This window comes from Tasmannia lanceolata, unplaced genomic scaffold (genome assembly GCF_043159265.1).
Source record: "Tasmannia lanceolata isolate RefF3 unplaced genomic scaffold, GAP_Taslan_0.1 ptg000020l, whole genome shotgun sequence".
Lineage (NCBI taxonomy): Eukaryota > Viridiplantae > Streptophyta > Magnoliopsida > Canellales > Winteraceae > Tasmannia > Tasmannia lanceolata.
In genome coordinates this window covers 19,585,744-19,604,004 of record NW_027518697.1, presented here as the reverse complement: position 1 = coordinate 19,604,004, position 18,261 = coordinate 19,585,744, and the positions used below count along the sequence as shown (strand labels likewise).

Genomic DNA, 18,261 nt, shown 5'->3' with positions numbered 1-18,261 from the left:
CAAAGTAGCCGACACACAAAAAAAAAAAAAAAAAACTTTGTAAATATCTCCTGAATGTGAATGAAAGAACCTTCTCTTTTTGCAAGCGCCTTCGTGTCTGTCAGATTTCTAAACCCAGTTCACTAAAACTAGGGTACTCAACGTTTGGTTCGCCACGGCTCGTCTCCGCAAAGACCGGGAGCCCACTCCTGGTCCGGAACCAGCCCGGATGCAAAAACCAAAGCTCCTTTGAAACCCAGTTCACTAAAACTAGGGTACTCAACGTTTGGTTCGCCACGGCTCGTCTCCGCAAAGACCGGGAGCCCACTCCTGGTCCGGAACCAGCCCGGATGCAAAAACCAAAGCTCCTTCGAAACCCAGTTCACTAAAACTAGGGTACTCAACGTTTGGTTCGCCACGGCTCGTCTCCGCAAAGACCGGGAGCCCACTCCTGGTCCGGAACCAGCCCGGATGCAAAAACCAAAGCTCCTTCGAAACCCAGTTCACTAAAACTAGGGTACTCAACGTTTGGTTCGCCACGGCTCGTCTCCGCAAAGACCGGGAGCCCACTCCTGGTCCGGAACCAGCCCGGATGCAAAAACCAAAGCTCCTTCGAAACCCAGTTCACTAAAACTAGGGTACTCAACGTTTGGTTCGCCACGGCTCGTCTCCGCAAAGACCGGGAGCCCACTCATGGTCCGGAACCAGCCCGGATGCAAAAACCAAAGCTCCTTTGAAACCCAGTTCACGAAAACTAGGGTACTCGACGTTGGTTTCGCCATGGTTCGTCTTGGCAAAGAATTAGGAGTCCACTCCTAAGTCCATGACTCCTACCTGGAGTGATAGTTACGCATCATACAAAAAGAAAACAGTATAAACTAGAGACGGACAAGCATTGAAGAGTTAAACAAACAAAAACTCTTTCCATTCATATGTTGGGGCCTCAGAGGACCATTACAAAAGGGAGTTGGGCCTCCAAGGGGCCATTACAAAAAGAAATCACACAATCGCCAAAAAAAAAAAAAAAAAAAAGGGGAGAAGAACTCAGGGCGCCTCATCGCCCCCATTCCGCGCTGGATCTGCCCCCGGGGGCAAGAGTGCGTCAGCTGCGGTCGGCTCCTCGCCAGTGAGCGTCGGTGGATCAGGTATAACCATCCTCGACAGGTCAACGCCCGGATTGGAATCCTTGACCTGCCCAAGGCAGTCAAAGAACCCTATCTTGTAGGCCTCACTGGATAGAAGAAGGAGTTCGTCCTCCTTCTCCTGAACGGCAGTCGCCTGCCTCGACAGGGCTCTCTCCCTCTGATCGTTGAGGGCTTCCGTCGCCTCCTCCTTCTGCGCGGCCAGCTTAGCGGCAAATTCTTCTCCCAGCCGCTTGATCTCTTCGGCAGATTTTTCCACGGACCTCTTCAGCTCCTTCGCCTCCTTCTTCAACTTTCCATTCTCCTCCTCAGACTTAGTTATAGCATCGGAGAATTTCTTACTCTTCCCCCGCAGATCATTGAAGTACACTCCGATCTGTAAAAATGCAGAGGAGCAAGTGTTAACACAAGCAAACAAAGCAGAAGGGAAGCAAAGAGTAAGCGTACTCGTCAGCCATCTTACCTGATAAAGAGAAGAGAATACGGCCTCTTCGGCCGTAGCCGGCGGCTCGTGGAGAACCTGCTGCTTGTCTTTGTCAAGGATGCATTTAGTCTGAATCTCTACAGCCACCCGGCTCTCTCCAAGGCCGGAATCAGTCTTTTGGACGGCCCAGTTTGGCCGAAAAACGTTATCACCGTGCCTCGACGGGGGCGGAAGGGTGCCAGCAGACGTTGCCACGGTCTTCGAGGATCCTGCGCCCCGGCCGGATGAACTCACCAGTTTCACCGAACTCTTGGGCTTGGGCTGGGGCGGTGCGTCCTGGGTCGGAGCCGGACTCGCCGTCTCTGGAGCCTTCCTTTTCTGGCCCTGACGGACAGTCCCAAAGGCCCCCTTCCTCATCTTATCCACTAGCGACTGCTGCTGCATCTCTGAAAGATAGCCAAAAACGAAACCAGTCAGGGACAAAAACAAAAAAAACAACAACAAAGGGGCGGAGAGACGAATTTTAAAGGAGGCTATCTACGTACGTGCCCGGGTCGCAGTACTAAGGCCCAACCCAACCAAAACCTCTTCCCCTTGGAAGTCTGAACAATCAACAGGCCCCTCACGGTCCAGCACATCCCGAAGTAGAGCGAGGGTTCTCGCATCCTCACCCTCGAGAAACGGTTTGCGACTCATCGCGACTGTATCCGGGGTTCCCCATTTCAAAGGGACCGGCCAAGGCTCGCTGGACTCCGTGTCCTCAACATAAAAGAACCTGTTCCTCCACAGGTGTATGGAGGTGGGAATACCAGTGATCATTTTTATCTCCGGACGCTGGCTAATGTAAATCCAACCCCCACCCTTGTGCTTCTTCAATTGCGCACACGCGCGGAACAACAGTACTGACAAGTCCCTCCGAAGCCGGCCCCGAATGAGGTATACAAACCCCGTAAGCAGCCTCCACGAGTTCGGCGCCACTTGGGCCGGAGCTAGCCCGTAATGCTGAAGCACCGAAGCGAAGAAGGGGTGTAGAGGAAATCGGAGTCCGGCCCTCAGTGACTCGTCATATATACAAAGGTCGGAGCTCTCGTTACAGGCTCTATCTCCCTCCATCGCCTCCCTCAGTCCAAACCTGGATGGGATGCAGTACTTATCCCTAATCACTGCCATGGCGGACTCATCCAGGTAGTTCTCCTCATTGAGAGCCTGTATGTTGTAGGTAGGGTTGGCATCCATACGGGCCCGTGCTACGACCTCAACGGCCCGGCCTGGTTGAAACGTTGTGGACGCCTCGCCGGCGTCACTACCAACACTCCCCCCTTGTGGAACGTAACTATCCGTTAGAAGCGGAGCGGTGTTCAGGTCTAATATCGCCTCGTCCTCCCCCTCCTCATCACTACCTATAACAGTCACACTCGCCATTTTCGGGGCCGGTGACCAAGTAGGCCTATCCTCGATCCTAATCAACGATCTAGACCCTGAACTACTAGAAGTCGATTCCCCCGAACCGGACTCAGGACTAGAGCTACTAGACATGAAAGCAGGAAAAGAAATGAATGAGACGCGCTCAAGAAAAATTACCGGATCACACTGAATGCTCCCGAATCCACCGCCGTTCACAAAAACTACACGGCCCGAACTGACCCTCGCCGAACTGGACTTCGCCGAACCGACAGAGGAAAAAGAAGGGAGAAGGAGGAAAAGTAAAAAGTGAAAGTGAGAAGGCAAAACCCACTCTTATATAGATTTCTCTGAGGCGGTTTGCATTAAATGAAGGGCGCACGTCTCGAGGACGCCCGAGGGGTGCCACGTGTCTCGTATTAACGGCGGGCACAACTTTCGAGATAAGTTCCAAGCAGCCCGCCCCAAGCCGTACTGGATATAAGGCGTTTCGCAAAACGACAAAAGCAGCCCGGCAAAATCAGCCCGGCCCAAGCCGGACTGGATATGACGCGTTTCGCTAAACGACAAAAGCAGCCCGGCCCAAGCCGGACTGGATATGACGCGTTTCGCTAAACGACAAAAGGCAGCCCGGCCCAAGCCGGACTGGATATGACGCGTTTCGCTAAACGACAAAAGGCAGCCCGGCCCAAGCCGGACTGGATATGACGCGTTTCACAAAACGACAAAAGGCAGCCCGGCCCAAGCCGGACTGGATATGACGCGTTTCACAAAACGACAAAAATCAGTCCGGCCCAAGCCGGACTGGGTCGCTAAACGACAAAAGGCAGCCCGGCCCAAGCCGGACTGGATATGACGCGTTTCACAAAACGACAAAAATCAGTCCGGCCCAAGCCGGACTGGGTCGCTAAACGACAAAAGGCAGTCCGGCCCAAGCCGGACTGGATATGACGCGTTTCACAAAACGACAAAAATCAGTCCGGCGCAAGCCGGACTGGGTCGCTAAACGACAAAAATCAGTCCGGCCCAAGCCGGACTGGATATGACGCGTTTCACAAAACGACAAAAATCAGTCCGGCCTAAGCCGGACTGGGTCGCTAAACGACAAAGATTAGCCCGGACTGCCTCCGATTTCCGGACTGCTCCATTTTCCGGACTGCCTCCCGATTCCGGACTGCCTCCAATTTCCGGACTGCCTCTAAAATCCGGACTGCCTCCCGATTCCGGACTGCCTCCAATTTCCGGACTGCCCCATTTACCGGACTGCTTCAGATTCCGGACTGCCTCTAAAATCCGGACTGCCTCCGATTCCCGGACTGCTCCATTTTCCGGACTGCCTCCAATTCCCGGACTGCCCCATTTTCCGGACTGCTTCAGATTCCGGACTGCCTCCAAATTCCGGACTGCTTCAGATTCCGGACTGCCTCCAGATTCAGGACAAGCCTCGACCACTCTCGATCGGAAGCGTACCCCACCATATTTCCCCAAGTCACCATAATAACTTGGAGAACTGGGGGGCAACTGATGGGGTGCAACAGCGCAGCAGCCTGTTAGCTTCCAACACGTGGCTAGAGGAGGGCCCACCGCAGGACCCTCACCAGCGGGGGTAGTTTGGTAATTACACAGAGTAGGCGAGCTTGAGCCTATAGCTGGTCGACACCTGTCTGGGAGCATTAACTCCCCAACTACCCCAATTTCTCCCTATAAAAGGGCCTTCAAAGCTCATAAATCAGGGTATTGAAAATCTCACCCACCACTCTTACAAACACCCTCTTCACTCCGGCTCATACTGACTTGAGTGTCGAAGGGCCTGTCCGGAGTACACTCCGGGTCGGTCATTCTGACCTCGTTTGCTTCTGTGCAGCACACAGCTCATCTGGACTCTACATCCCTCCAGCTCGGCTCTTACGTCACTGCCATATCTGTTAACCGATTTTGGGCCTAACAATCTGTAATGCCTATGATTTAATCTCAAATACTTGATCATGTTTTTAAGCTCCCAAATTTCTCCATTACTAATATGAACTGCAATTTAACCCAATTACTTCCAAAGCACGGATTAGTAATTTTAAAAAGGTGAAAACCAAAATCTTGTTGGGAACATAAACGGATTGGAGTGGACATATAAACTTTCACTTTCTATCTGTGAAACAAGAAACTAGCAAAGAAAAAGAAACCACGGCGCATACAATGGAACCCGCGCATACAATGGAACCCACCAAGCACATGGATACGTCTTTCTTCTCAATTTTTCCAAAACTTGAGGTTTACAACAAGAATGGAAGAATAACAATAATCTTTGACGAAATACAGGTTTAACTCACAGACCCCTTAAAAGAGATCTCTTCTTCTTCTCTAAGAACGCTTTCAAAACCTTCTTAGTTTTGGCTTCCCTTCTTCTTTCTCTTCTTGTTGTGCAAGAATCGTTTGATTCTGCTTGGTGGATTCCATTGTACGCTTTTGTGGTTTCTTCTTGTTAGCCCATCTCTTGATTCACATATAGAATGGGAAAGTTAATCTGTTGTAATATGTCTGTGTTTTCCTAATAACGGTCAGGAGAAAGCCATATTCTTCAAAGGTATAATTGCATATTATCAAACGTTATAATATTGAAAGCACGATTGCATTATAGCCTCCTTTTTTTAGCAGTGAAACTTTTTCACCACAATTAATCAAGTAATATCTTGTAGATTAGGGGGAAGACATATTATCCAATGCTAAGTAATGAATTCCATTTTGTCCGCCATTTCATTTTGGTTATTGGAATGGAATGCTTCGATGTTTTGGTCATTTCGTTTTGGTGCGCAACGACTACCAAAACTACAGTATGACCCGCATCGTAGGATGATCCAAACCATCCATTAGATGGGCCACATTCTTAATAGGCTGTGCCCCAAAAATCATTTTCATAGGTTGATCCTAAACCCTCCGTTGTTGAGGGTTGATCCTAACTCTCTATAGATCGGAGGGTTAGGATCAACCTATGGAAATGATTTTTAGGGCACAACCTATTTAGGTTGTGGCCCATCTAATGGACGGTTTGGATCATCCTATGGTGTGGGCCATACCGTACATTAGGGATTATAATGAAATTAGATTTTAGGATGCATTCCACAGAGTTTGCACATTAATATAGAGTTAAATGGGCCATTTAAAAGAAATTCAAGAGAGTTAACTTTTGGAATTGAAGATCGGATTATCAGGCAAGAATGGTGCATGTGGTGGTAATTCCTCATACCTTCCATTCTCGTAATCGGTAGCGAATCTAGATTTCTGGTCACTTATGGGTCCTAGATCTCTCATCTAGGTAGCGACTCTGTTATTTTCTTTTGTGTGAAATTCAGATTGCTTTAGTGATCCCAAGTTCGTGGAAAAGATGAATTAAATTAATAATAAACGACACACGCCAACCGCGTGGGTACGAGAGACCAAGAGGGGGAGGCAGTTCGCTCCCCCATCGCGGGATCGGGTCCCACACACTTACATGAACAAAAAGAAACAAAAAAGAAACCTAAAGTGCAAAGTCGCTAGGGCTAGGAGTGTCAGTACCGTCTTTCGTGCCTCGTCCCAGATGTCGTCCTCTCATCTGACGGCCAATTCACTCTCTCCGAACCCTGGGACCCTGAGAGATGACAAGGGTCACTCGGCACGATCCTCCTCCATCAGCCATTCCCCGTCGTCACCATGTTGACCTCCCTCGGGTGCCCTCGGAATTTTCAAAGAGATCATCGGGAAGGTTTGTTTAATTTCAAGGGCTTGGTTCACGCATTCCTGGAAACCCCGGGCCTCGACCGACACCCGGAGGAGTCAGGTCTTCAGGGCTTCGTCCTCTTTCTCCAGCTATATGACCCTCTCCTCAAGACGGTACCCTCCACCCCAAGTTGGAGGAATTGCTTGGCGACCTCGTAACCATGCTCCTTTGCGTGTTGTAGGGAATGCCGATAGTTCTCGACGTAGCCATGGAGTATGGCCAGGGAGAAAACATCGGCCGCCTTCTGCGATCGTTTGCTGGATTCAGGATGCTTGATGTATCCCGGAATTTTCCTTCTTTTATCTCCAGTTTTCAGCCCCACCGTCTCGTCTTCGGCTACCGAATACGCAGGAACGGGATAAACTATCCCTTCCTGGAGTATCTCTTTCCTTTCTTTGACCCCCTGTGGGAGCCGGTTTTTTTCCTCGCGCATAAGACGGCAGGGGATCACCACATCGGGTTTTCAGGGAGTGTTTATTTGATCTGCGTTTCTTGCGGACTCGGGACCGAAATCCTGACTTCGCAAGAAAGAAAAACTTAGAGTCGCCACCTAGGTTACGGCTTAGGACCCGTGCCTGTTGTTCCGATGAAAAGAGTAGTGTTACTCGAATTTCATTTGAAGAACCGTAACCAGAGGGGTCATTTGCTCCGGGCCTAGAACCTTATATTTTGCTCTTTTTTTAAGGCATGGTCCTTACAGATATATGGGTAAGGGTTATGGTTACAATCGGGGAAGGTGATAGGCACCCCTCTTGCCCGGATGAATCCGATCTCTTAACTTAGATTGGCATTTTTCGAAGAAGTTTAACCAGGATAACTTATCTTTTTATCCTTTATTCAGGTTATGCTTAATTTCAGGATGAAAAATTAAATGAATTTACGAAAAGATCGAAAATAAGCGGTAGTTATCTTGATTGAGATCGTATGTCGCTATATGAGTCCCGAAAGATCTGGCAACTGATCACAATCAGGTTAACTTAAATCTAGCGAAAAAGACAGTGCGGAAAGTAAAAGAAAGGTAGAAGGATTTATATCATAAGTTCTGAGGGCATTGTGAGCGGGAGATCTTATAATGTCGCCACCTCGTACCTTACTTTGTAAAGGAAATTACATAAAGCTGGTAAATAAATGTAAATTTACCAAAAACAGTGGAGAAATAAGCAGAGTGACTGCACTATTATGAAAAGAGAGGGTTCTGAAGTTGTGGAGATTGGCGGTGTAACGACGCTATTCGAAAAAGTGTTTCCGAAGTTGCTGAGATTTCGGCAGAACAACGACGCTAGTTGGAAAGGAGGGCTCCGATGTTGAAGAGAAATCGGCGGCGTGATGGCGCTAGTTGGAGAAGAGGGCTCTGATGTTGCAGAGAAATCGGTGGCGTATTGACACTATTCAGACAAAAGGAGGCTTCGAAGTTACAGAGAAATCGGCGGCGTAACGGTATTGTTTTGGAAAGGGGCTCCGGAGTTGCCGAGATTTTAGTAGAACAACGACGCTATTATCAAAAAATGGCTGGTGGTTCTGCGAAATTCGGCAGAACAACGACGCTATTTAAAGGATGTTATTCCGAACCTTCGGAATTTCGGCAGAATGTGGACGCCCACTGTGAGCTGCCTAGAGTTTCTCTACTTTCTCTCTTCTAAAAAGCAAGGAAACTGTGATTTTTTGGATTTCAGAGGGTTTGAACTGAAAAATGGCCAAAGGGGTTGAAACAGGGGTTCAAATTTTTCCCCCAAAATATCCACTCCTTACCCCCCCTATTTATAGTTTTTTTTTTTTTTGGCGGGGGGGGGGGGGGGGGGTATTCTTTGGTTATTTCACCCCAATTTCGCCTCCTGCGAAATTGGGTGTTTTCCGAATGATGTCATCTGGATGACATCATATTTCGAAGGGCGCGAAGCTTTGTCTCTTATGGTTTCTCAAAAAATGTGATTTTCCGTCTTTTATCGGTGAGTTTCAAACATCCGTAACTTCTCTGATTGAATTCCGAATCATGCGCGGTTAGATCTATTAGATTCCTCGTTCTGGGGACTTTCCAATGAATCTAATATCGCTTGCTTTTGGGAAACGAAGTGTCCGTTGGGTAAAAACAGAAGTTTTTGACTCAAAGTTAACTTACCGATTAAAATGCCGTGTGAAAACGGGCTTACCGGTTTATGTCGTAAAAGGCGGGTGCTATGTAAAACAGGCTTTTGGTTCACCGAAAAGGCAGGTGCTACGTAAAAACAGGCTTTCCGGCTGTAAAAAACGGTTTTCGAAAATCATTTTATTCTGAAAATACCCTAAAGAGAGATTGAGAGAAACCGAACTGATGTTCTGGGACTTGTTATAAGGTTCTTCCTCGCAACACCTATCATTAGTACCACCTTGACAAAATTGGGTGTTTACACCCCCTCGTTCGCTTAGCCACCGGTTCTCCGGCATGCTTGCGACGGTCACCATCCCCTTCCGACGGAGAGTTAACTTCCACGACCGGAATGATCGCTACCGATTAGTTGAGGGAACTCGATTCTTGTGACATGATGATGGATGGTGAAAGCAAGAAAACTAGAAACTTGGAGAAGAAAAAGGTAGAAGACAGGAGATTGAACTGGAGATTGAACTGTAGATGAAGATCTTTTGTCCTAACCTCCTTAAATAGGAGTGCAAAAACGAGGGCGTGAAAACTGGGTGGGATAATCACGACGGCTAGGGATCGCCGCCTCCTGCACATGTGTCATGACGAGATGATGCTACGGGACTAATGCCTCATTATGAGGGTGTCTTTTTCCATTTCCACCATCATTACTTGAGCCGTCGTTTCGTGTTCCTGAGGCGACACAATGTTTCGACTTCCCACCATTCAAACTTCCAATCTCCCGCCTCGTGATGCTTCATTTCTCTGTCAGAGCTCACCAACCAAGCAAGTCTATCATTTTGCTTGGTACCGAATGATTGATAACAACGAAGGTAACTCCTCCGACCCACGTCATGACTCGGAGGATGGGGGACAATATGTTAGCGGTAAAATCGGTACCTCCCTCGATGACTGACATGTGGCATCATCACTATATTGAAAATTGAACTCGCCTCTTGCAAGTAGAATCCCATAAGGATTCCCTGTATCTCAGTAATAGCAACGTCTCCAAGAAGGAAAGTATCACCGACGGAAAGTCCAAAACTCTCCAACAACATTGCTCCCCTAAAATAGAAACCGGGACCATTAAGGAAACTTGGTACTTATCTCCCAAGGAAATCTCCCAATAAGGAAAGACTCCTATTGAGATGAGCTTCTTAAACAGTTGTGGACTCCTTCTCTATAAATAAGGCCCCTAGGTTCAAAGGTACACATTCTCAACAATCTCTATCAAAAGTTATATTTCGTCTTCATCCTCTAGCTTTGTTCTCCTGTTGTGCTGATTTCTAACTTGAGCATCGGAGTGGTCCCCCGGAACCACAACTCCAAGGCCTCTAATGCTTTCTTTGTGAGCGCAGGTTGATGACATATTGGAGCTCTATCAACCGTCAATCCTAGAACCAGATTTCAGCATCATCAAGCCTCAATTCGGGAACTACCCACCGGAAGCCTTCCAGTGTGACTAGGGGAAAATTCAATATTAGTGATGAACAATTCAACTTGCTCAAGAACCACCCTCAATGCAGCATTGAGTTCACATAAAAGTAGAGAATAAGTTCCTATATCTTTGATGTCTCTTGCAAGGAAATACAATCCAATGCCAATCTCGGTCGGTCCAAACAAGTGGAATGTTCTCGGGCACAGATGTGTCCTAGCAAACTCTGGGAAGATCCCCCTATATGTAGTAGCAACTGTTACCTGAGAAAAACACCCTTCATCGGCATGGATTAGAATCATATAGGCCTATAAAAATCAACGATTTAACTTCTCTTAGTAGAACCCTAAACGGCACTCTATAGATAGGGGCTAGGATCATCGAATCAAGGTGCATGGGACCAAAAACAATGTGATAATTGAAATGCTTATTAAAAATTGGGATTTTTTCAATTATTCGGTGAATTTTGTAACTATGGTTGAATATAGACCGGATTCCATCCTTTCATTTACCTATTCCCCTGTAGCCCACCAAACAAATGGTCATGATCACCCCATCCGCGCAATTTATATCTTGTTTCATCAGATGAAGGGCCAAGATGATAGATAGATGAACCCCACAAATCATATAAGCCATCTTAACTAGCTAATTCTCAATACAATAAATAACAAATGGGTTGAGACTTTAGACTCCCACATATCCAAAATATGTGGTGGACAAAGTCCATGAAATTGAGGGTCTTAAAAAAATGTTGGTTGTGAAGGTAAAATAGGGACTATTGGCCAATAGAAGCCTAAATATCAAAACCATGTCAATTGCACCTTATCTTCCTCGTCTTCACTCTTCATTCCTTTCTTTCCTTCCAAAACTCTCTTCTTCTCATAAACCCATAAAAAACCAAAGACCACCCACATCTTATCCTTGTATAAAGGCCTTGGATCTAGACCAAAACACAGTAATCTCCACCATTTTATTTTCCTTTTTTTATTTTTCTCTGCAATGCAATTTTCTTATGTAGAGAATAATTAACACTGTAATTTTCAGGTGGTTGCGATCACTGTGGGTGTTGTTAGTGTAGCTGTTGGAATTGGAATTCCAGTCTTTTATGAAACCCAGATTGATAATGCTGTGAGTTTCTCTGAATTTTCTTGTATAAAGAAGAATAATGTAATTTCAATCTTAATTTGTAAATAAAAGGGAAAAGGAGAGGATAAGGAGTTGATTTTTTGGGGGAAATGATATCAGCACATCCATGTTTTTATAATTGCACTAACTCTTCTTGTCTTTTATAAAAGAAAAGACAAGAGGCTCTCACAGGCCAATTAAAAAAGAAAAGACAAGCTGTGTTTGTACAATAATTAAAACATAGTTGTGCTGATAACATTTCCCTTGTTTTCTATTTTTTTTCTTTTTTATTTGTTTGGGGAAATGAAGTGGGTTTAGAACTTTAGATTAGTTAGGCTATAATGGGAATTGATATCTGCACACCTTTGTTTCAATAATGACACTTCCTTCATTACTTTGTACTTTTAAGCAAGGTTTTAAATTTCGGTTTCGGGGGTAATTTCGGTCCTCACCTAAACCGAAATTTTGGCCGAAATCCCGTAGATGCGGTCGTAATGTTGGATTTTTGGGCTGAAATTCTGTAAAGAAATAAAAAATTAATATTTTATCAAAAAATTCGCCGAAATTTCAACCAAAATTTTGTAAATTTCGGCAATTTCAGTTTTGGAATGTTTCGGATTCGGTCATGACTGAAATCTGAAATTTGGCCGAAATTTAAAACCATGCTCTTAAGTAGCTTTTAAATGCTGTTATAATTCCCCACATGCTGTCAACAGCCTGTAAGAAAAGTGGTTAATTAAGTGTGGAGTGTCATTATCAAAACAAGGGAGTGGGTATTTATCATTTTCTTTAAAATAAGGGAAATGATACGGTCACAATGATTTGATATTTTCTCTAACTCATCTTGTCTTTTAATATTTAAAGAGCTCTCAAAGGTTACTACAGTTCACAAAAAGGTCTCATAAGCCAATTTAAAAAGAAAAGACAAGATGGGTTTGTGCAATTAGTAAAACAGTGTTGTGCTGATATCATTTCCCTAAAATAATGAGATACTTTATTGATTTTTATCTTTTTTGTTTTAATTTAGAGAAATTGGAAGGAAGAATATCTGCATACTTATGATAAATAATTAACTAATTGGGTGTATTTGTTTTCTCTGTTGTATATATGTATTACAGGCAAAACGCGACAACACACAACCTTGCTTCCCATGCAGTGGATCGGGCGCTCGTAAGCTAATTAATTCCTGCATTTTGATTTTATTTTTTTTTTGTTGAAAATTCGCTATTGTTCTTCACTAATTAGAAACACTCGATGGATTAAAATGAAAAAAAAAATTACAAAGATAATTTAAGAAAAATGGCATTTGTATGCTACTAATCAAAGCCTCTAAACAATCAACATATAACTTTGTGCGGAAAATTATTAAAATAATACATTTTTGTCAGGGCATGATGGATGAATTCATTTGGGTCTGTGTTTGTAACAAAGCTTGCACAATGACCAATTCTTAATATTTAATCTTAGATTAGAGGTACGTTGTTAAAGCCGCTCTCTTAATCATGTAAGGGAATTAGGAAATAATAACTATGGGATTTAACCAAGCCAAACTCAGTCAGCACACTTGATTGGGTTTCCACTATCAATCAAGATTAATGTACTTGAGTCTCCTTTGTATGAATGTCTTTAAAATTTGTTTAAGTCCCCCTTTAGATTTACAAATAATATAATGATGGAAGAAGTTATCTCTGATTCTCTATTACTCAATGTCGTTAATTAGGTAAACCTAAATTAGCATTAAGCAATGTGATATTAACAAATTTACATTTAGAATGTCAATCAGAGGCTAAGATATGATAGTTTTGATCAGCTGAATTGGTTCATTAACATTATATATAGTTAAATATACTAAATCAAATAAGAAAAATGTTTAATTAAGAACAGTAGTCTTGCTCTTTATGTTTAAACCTTACTCAGTTAACCACTTGTCTAACACTTATCCTGTAAAATTCTCTTTAACACTATTTGGACTCTTTGATCTCAAATGAGTTTGGTGTCTTTTAATTCTCTTGCGGGAGTTTTAAATAAGCATTTGGGTGCGTGGGCTGGAGAAGGTGTTATTTAATCTTTTATACCTTAACACTCCCCAGTCACGTGTGACCCCTCTTTCTTTGGGTTGGCCAACACGTGGCACATGTGGCCCCACTTTTGGGTTTCGCCATTGCATGTGGATTTTGCTATCAAGGAGGTTTGAACCCAGGCATTTGCTCTGATCCCATGTCAAACTACCAGTAACTCCAAAAGCTTAAGCTGTTGGAGAAGGTGTTAATTAATCTTTTATACCTTAACAAATTTGCTAACACAACCTGAATAGATATGGATAGTTATGTGCACGGTGCACCCAAGGGAGTTGCACCAACAACTACGAGGACCAATCAAGCCAAGGGGTTGCATAAGGTTTTGTGTGCCTTTAGGAGAGAAATCACCACATGAACTATGTGCACATCGTGCTTTTGTCTTGTGAAACTTTGAGTCAACACCCACATGAAATTTCAAAAGAAATTCAAGTCTCATATAGTTATATTAAGCCTTGAGCCAGAGCACTTATATCAGTGTCCTTTAGTCTTCTTTATCTGAGTGTCTTTAAAATTTGTTGACTTTCACTTTAGATTTACAAATAATTTAAAGACCAGAAGAGTTATCTCTGTAATTTATCTTGCAGAATAGGTAAACCTAATGAGTACTAAGCAATTTGATTTTGACAAACTGATATGTAGGATACTGATCAAAGACTAAGATCGCCAAGAGTCACTTATTAGGATAAGTCTAGATCAAATCAATTTTGCTTAATCAAACATGTTAATGGTACAGGTCCTAGGAGGTCATCCAGTTGTGCAGTAGCAATGAGGATTGTCCTCATCCCAGATGAAATCCTCTTCTTGGTTTTTGAAGTTTCACTATGACAGATCAATCCTTAGTAATTTGGGTTGTGCTAGTCTTGGAACCCTTCTCAAGAGATCACGAGGTGATGTTAGTTGTGCTTTCTCGAATTCTATTGGTGAGAAATACTCTAATGAGTTTAGGGTGTTGGCTCTTCTTTTTAGCATCAGATTGATGGATCTAAATATGCTTTATAGGTTTATCATTGAGAGTGATTCCTTTTAATGTCTCAATGGGTGAGAGATGACAAATATTTTCCGTGAAGGTTTGCTAATACCATAGAAGAGATTTTGAATGTGATTGAGGATCATAAGACAGAATTCAAACGCATTTGGCATTCTAATAATTACGATGTGATTTGGCTTGCATGCTATAGGATTGACAGAGATGAGATTGTTGTGTTCAATTTTCTCTTTCTTGAGGATTGAAATATTTGGTTTTGTTTTTATGGTTTTTTGTACTTTTATGGATTTGCTTTTGTTTTAGTTGGTTTTTAATAGTCTGTTCTTTTCTTCAAAACCTCCAGAGTCTTGCTATTGCTTTTGTGTTTTAACGATATTTGTTTGCCATTCAAAAAAAAATCTAATAAGCCAATCAAAGTTTAACTCACTTTTGGTGATCAATTGATCTAAAGTAGTCAAATTGGCACCATCAGCAATGAGAATTTTGATCGACTTGATTAGTTAGCTTCAACACTAAGTAGTGATGCTAAACTAAATTGAATTGAAATGTTTTACTTCAGAGCAATGCAGATTTTGCATGGGGTCGGGTAATGTGACAGTCGACCTTGGAGGGGGTGAAAATGAAGTTTCAAGATGCATCAACTGTGATGGTGCGGGCTCTTTAACATGCTCAACTTGCCAAGGCTCTAGAATTCAACCTCGCTACCTCGACCGCAGGTAAATCATGCATATTTTCTTTTAATATTGGAAATTGGATTAAATAAAGAGTACTTAATATTACTTAACAGAAATGAGAGAGACTTTATACGAACGTCGGCTATATTTATTGAGTATTTCCTCGCGCAAAATCACGCATATACAGGAGATAGGCATCGTCATCGTGTGAGAATGATACATCTTGATTTCCCGTCTAATGTTTGGGTGGCTATAAAAAATAATCTCAGTCTTGCAATTTGGATTTTGAGATAAAGAATGGGAGATGATATTTGTACCCATAACCCATTATTGACATTGGGATTCATCTCATTCTCTTATTAGTTCTTGATAGCTTATAGCTTTTGGGGAATTGCAGTAGCCAATGAGAGAATAAAGAGAAGAGTGCCAATATCAAAATAAGGGAGGGTGGATATCATCTCCCAAAATTAGATACCGATAAAATAATTTATTTCACCATTAGGCCCTGTTTGGATTGCAAGAAAACATTTCTGACAGAATTTTTTTTTTGGAATTCTTTTCTTTCCATGATTTAGAGGGAAATGATATGATTGTGGTTAATTTACAGGAATATCATCACAAATTGATGCTTCTTCTAAATAAAAATTGAATAGGGTTGTTTCAAATTTTTTTTTTTTGTGTGTAAAAAAGTAAGAAATTTTAGAAATATTTTTTTCCAAACTTTTCCAGAACAGCCCTGCAATCTGAACAGGGCCTTAGGAATTAAATGACTAGCCAAATGATCTATGCAATATGTAAATAAAAAATCATCAAAATCAGTGGATCACAATCCGTCGACGGGCCTGCCAATGAAGCTCCAGCACAGACCTATAGGCGATGAGTCCTGTTGTCGGATTAAAATACAACGGTTCGATGATGAATAACATGGCCATGTTCCAGATATATAGTGAATTATTCCTTATAATTAAACCCCATTTGTTGGTTTCTTTGTTGGGGGTTTGTTTAAACCCTTGTGCAGATTAAAAAAGGAGAAAAAATAATGTACAGATTCTTATCCTTATTCTTTTAAAATGCAGAGATTCTCATCACTGTTATTTGTTTTCTTTTCTATTTAACAGAGAATTCAAAGATGATGACTGAGGTTTGAAAGGAGCAAATCATTTTCAGGACAAATAACATGGCCATGTTCAAGATTCAATTACTGCCACTAATATGTGGAAGCATTTTGTAAAAGCCTTCTTTCTATTATCCAAGTATTGCAAAATCCAAGGAGATTCTCATTTTTCTATCTATGATATTTTTCGTTGAGCTCTGGTTGCATTTTTTACAAGTATCCCTTTCTATAGGTTGCCTCTTCCACAGTGGATTACTATTGGTAACTTCACTTTGACGCCGTTTACTCTAGCATTTTTGACCAGGTAGCTTTTTTGAGGTAGTCCTCTCCCCACATGTCACCTCTTTTGTGACTTGAAAATGTGACGTGACTGTGTCTCTAATACCAAATGTTAGATACGTAACCAGCACAGCACGCCAAAAGCCTCATGACTGATGGAACATGCTAAACTAGGCCCTTTAAACATCTCACATACCAAGATGGGTCACGCCTAGTCCATACCTAAGCGGGCCCCACTTAGTAACAAGGAGACTCGATAGAAATTTTTTTGTACTCGAAAGATTAAGTGGCATGCATGCAAAAAAAACAATGACTTAAAGACATCTTAAAGGCCGTCTTTTTCTTCATGCTTGATCGAAAATCTGAAATCATCGTTCAACAATAGGTTGGATCTGTGATGGCCAACAATATTCATAGATCTGATCACCGCATTCACCATATATATCTGGCAATTGTCCATGCTGTACTTTGATTGTTGTCTTCGAGGAAAACAATGCGTATCTTAAAAGTTTTATCCTATTGTTGAGCATAGTCACAGATATTTGTCTCAGACATAGAATACGTTCGGCCTTGTTTGGATTGTAGGAAAAACATTTCTCACAGAAGTTTTTTCTTGGGAATTCTTTTCCTACGATTTAGAGGGAAATAAGTATGATTAGCTTAGAAAAAATCACAATATTCTGAAAATGTGAGATAGTTGTGACTATGGTGACCATATGTTGTTTAATGCTAAACATTATAAAAATGGACAGCACAGACCGTATTGCGATAAGGGTTGAATCCTAAAGATCATCATCGGTCCCATATGGGACATGAGTGTTTAATATGGACGGTTGATCTAGTGGCCCATTACAAGTCGCCTCACATGGTCGTGTTCACATGGCGATTAGACAAAGCATCACAACAATTGAACGGTCTAGATCATCATATGAAGTGGGCCCGAAAGTACTTTTTGAAAAATACTGGATTGGTGGGCACAATGAATATAATATCTCCATACTTTTACATCTCATTTTGATGTGGTGGGCCCTACTAACTCCCCTTAAGTACATGAATAGGGTGGGGCACACCTTTTACATGCCCACAGTCTTACACCATAAAGGGTATTTTTGTCTTTTTATAATAAACTAGCACTACCAAACCCCTTTATTTTCTAACGGCTGAAGTTATGCAATTTTCCAAAAACAAGAAAGTAATAATAAATTGGGTGCCTATTTCCAAGGGTGTATAAAGCTTGATAAAGATTGAATTCCCTAATTAATAGTAGTTTAATGCCAGCTAGGAAGCTTAAAGCTAGCGTGAAAAAATACGTGAAAAAAGAGCTTTTAACGCTTCCTTAACCTGGGGGCACTCGTTAACAAAACCCATTTACCGTTTTCTAATTAGCCATTTGCTGAGGAATTTCGCGGAAAGGCATATTCCAAATGGTTACTCTGTTGAGGCTGAACTCATTGCTGAGAGCTTTTTGGGGAATTGTATTATCTTCCTACATCACATTAAATAATAAAAGACAATGTGAATTCGGCCCATTGTAAAAACATGATTTTCTGATTTTCCCAATATCAGAAGCCTTCCCGAAAAAGTAATATCAACCAATTAGGGCTGCATACGGTTCGGTCTGGTCCGGTCCGGTTTAGGAATCACATCGGTTTGGAGAAAATTCAAACAGTAACCAAACTGATTGGGGGTATAACCGAACAAAACCGAATTCAGTTCGGTTCACGGTTTATCCGGTACAAATCCAAATCAAGTAGTTAAAAA

The 18,261-nt window shown here is 42.6% G+C and overlaps 1 protein-coding gene across 2 annotated transcripts; it reads left to right on the top strand.

Moving 5' to 3' along the window:
- Positions 1 to 10,958: 10,958 nt before the first annotated feature.
- On the top strand, positions 10,959 to 16,419 carry LQY1 (DnaJ/Hsp40 cysteine-rich domain superfamily protein). 2 transcript variants are annotated; one of them, XR_013237565.1, is made up of 5 exons: positions 10,959 to 11,200; positions 11,290 to 11,373; positions 12,489 to 12,540; positions 14,182 to 14,335; positions 14,993 to 15,132. XR_013237565.1 is itself a non-coding variant. In XM_077364740.1 (5 exons), the coding sequence occupies exons 1-5, from the start codon at positions 11,054 to 11,056 to the stop codon at positions 16,245 to 16,247; spliced, it is 462 nt and encodes a 153-aa protein (XP_077220855.1). In that variant the 5' UTR covers positions 10,992 to 11,053; the 3' UTR covers positions 16,248 to 16,419. The 2 variants fall into 2 exon arrangements, 1 of the variants encoding a protein (XP_077220855.1); XM_077364740.1 differs by lacking the exon at positions 14,182 to 14,335 and adding an exon at positions 16,226 to 16,419 and having other exon boundaries at positions 10,992 to 11,200; positions 14,993 to 15,149.
- The last annotated feature ends 1,842 nt before the right edge of the window (positions 16,420 to 18,261 follow it).

Bases quoted from the DNA above. Each gene is read 5' to 3' on its own strand.
- LQY1 (XM_077364740.1), top strand. From the start codon at position 11,054: ATGTCAATTGCACCTTATCTTCCTCGTCTTCACTCTTCATTCCTTTCT. The intron at 11,374-12,488 runs GTGAGTTTCTCT...TATGTATTACAG, and splicing joins AAACCCAGATTGATAATGCT to GCAAAACGCGACAACACACA. The intron at 12,541-14,992 runs GTAAGCTAATTA...GTTTTACTTCAG, and splicing joins ATGCAGTGGATCGGGCGCTC to AGCAATGCAGATTTTGCATG.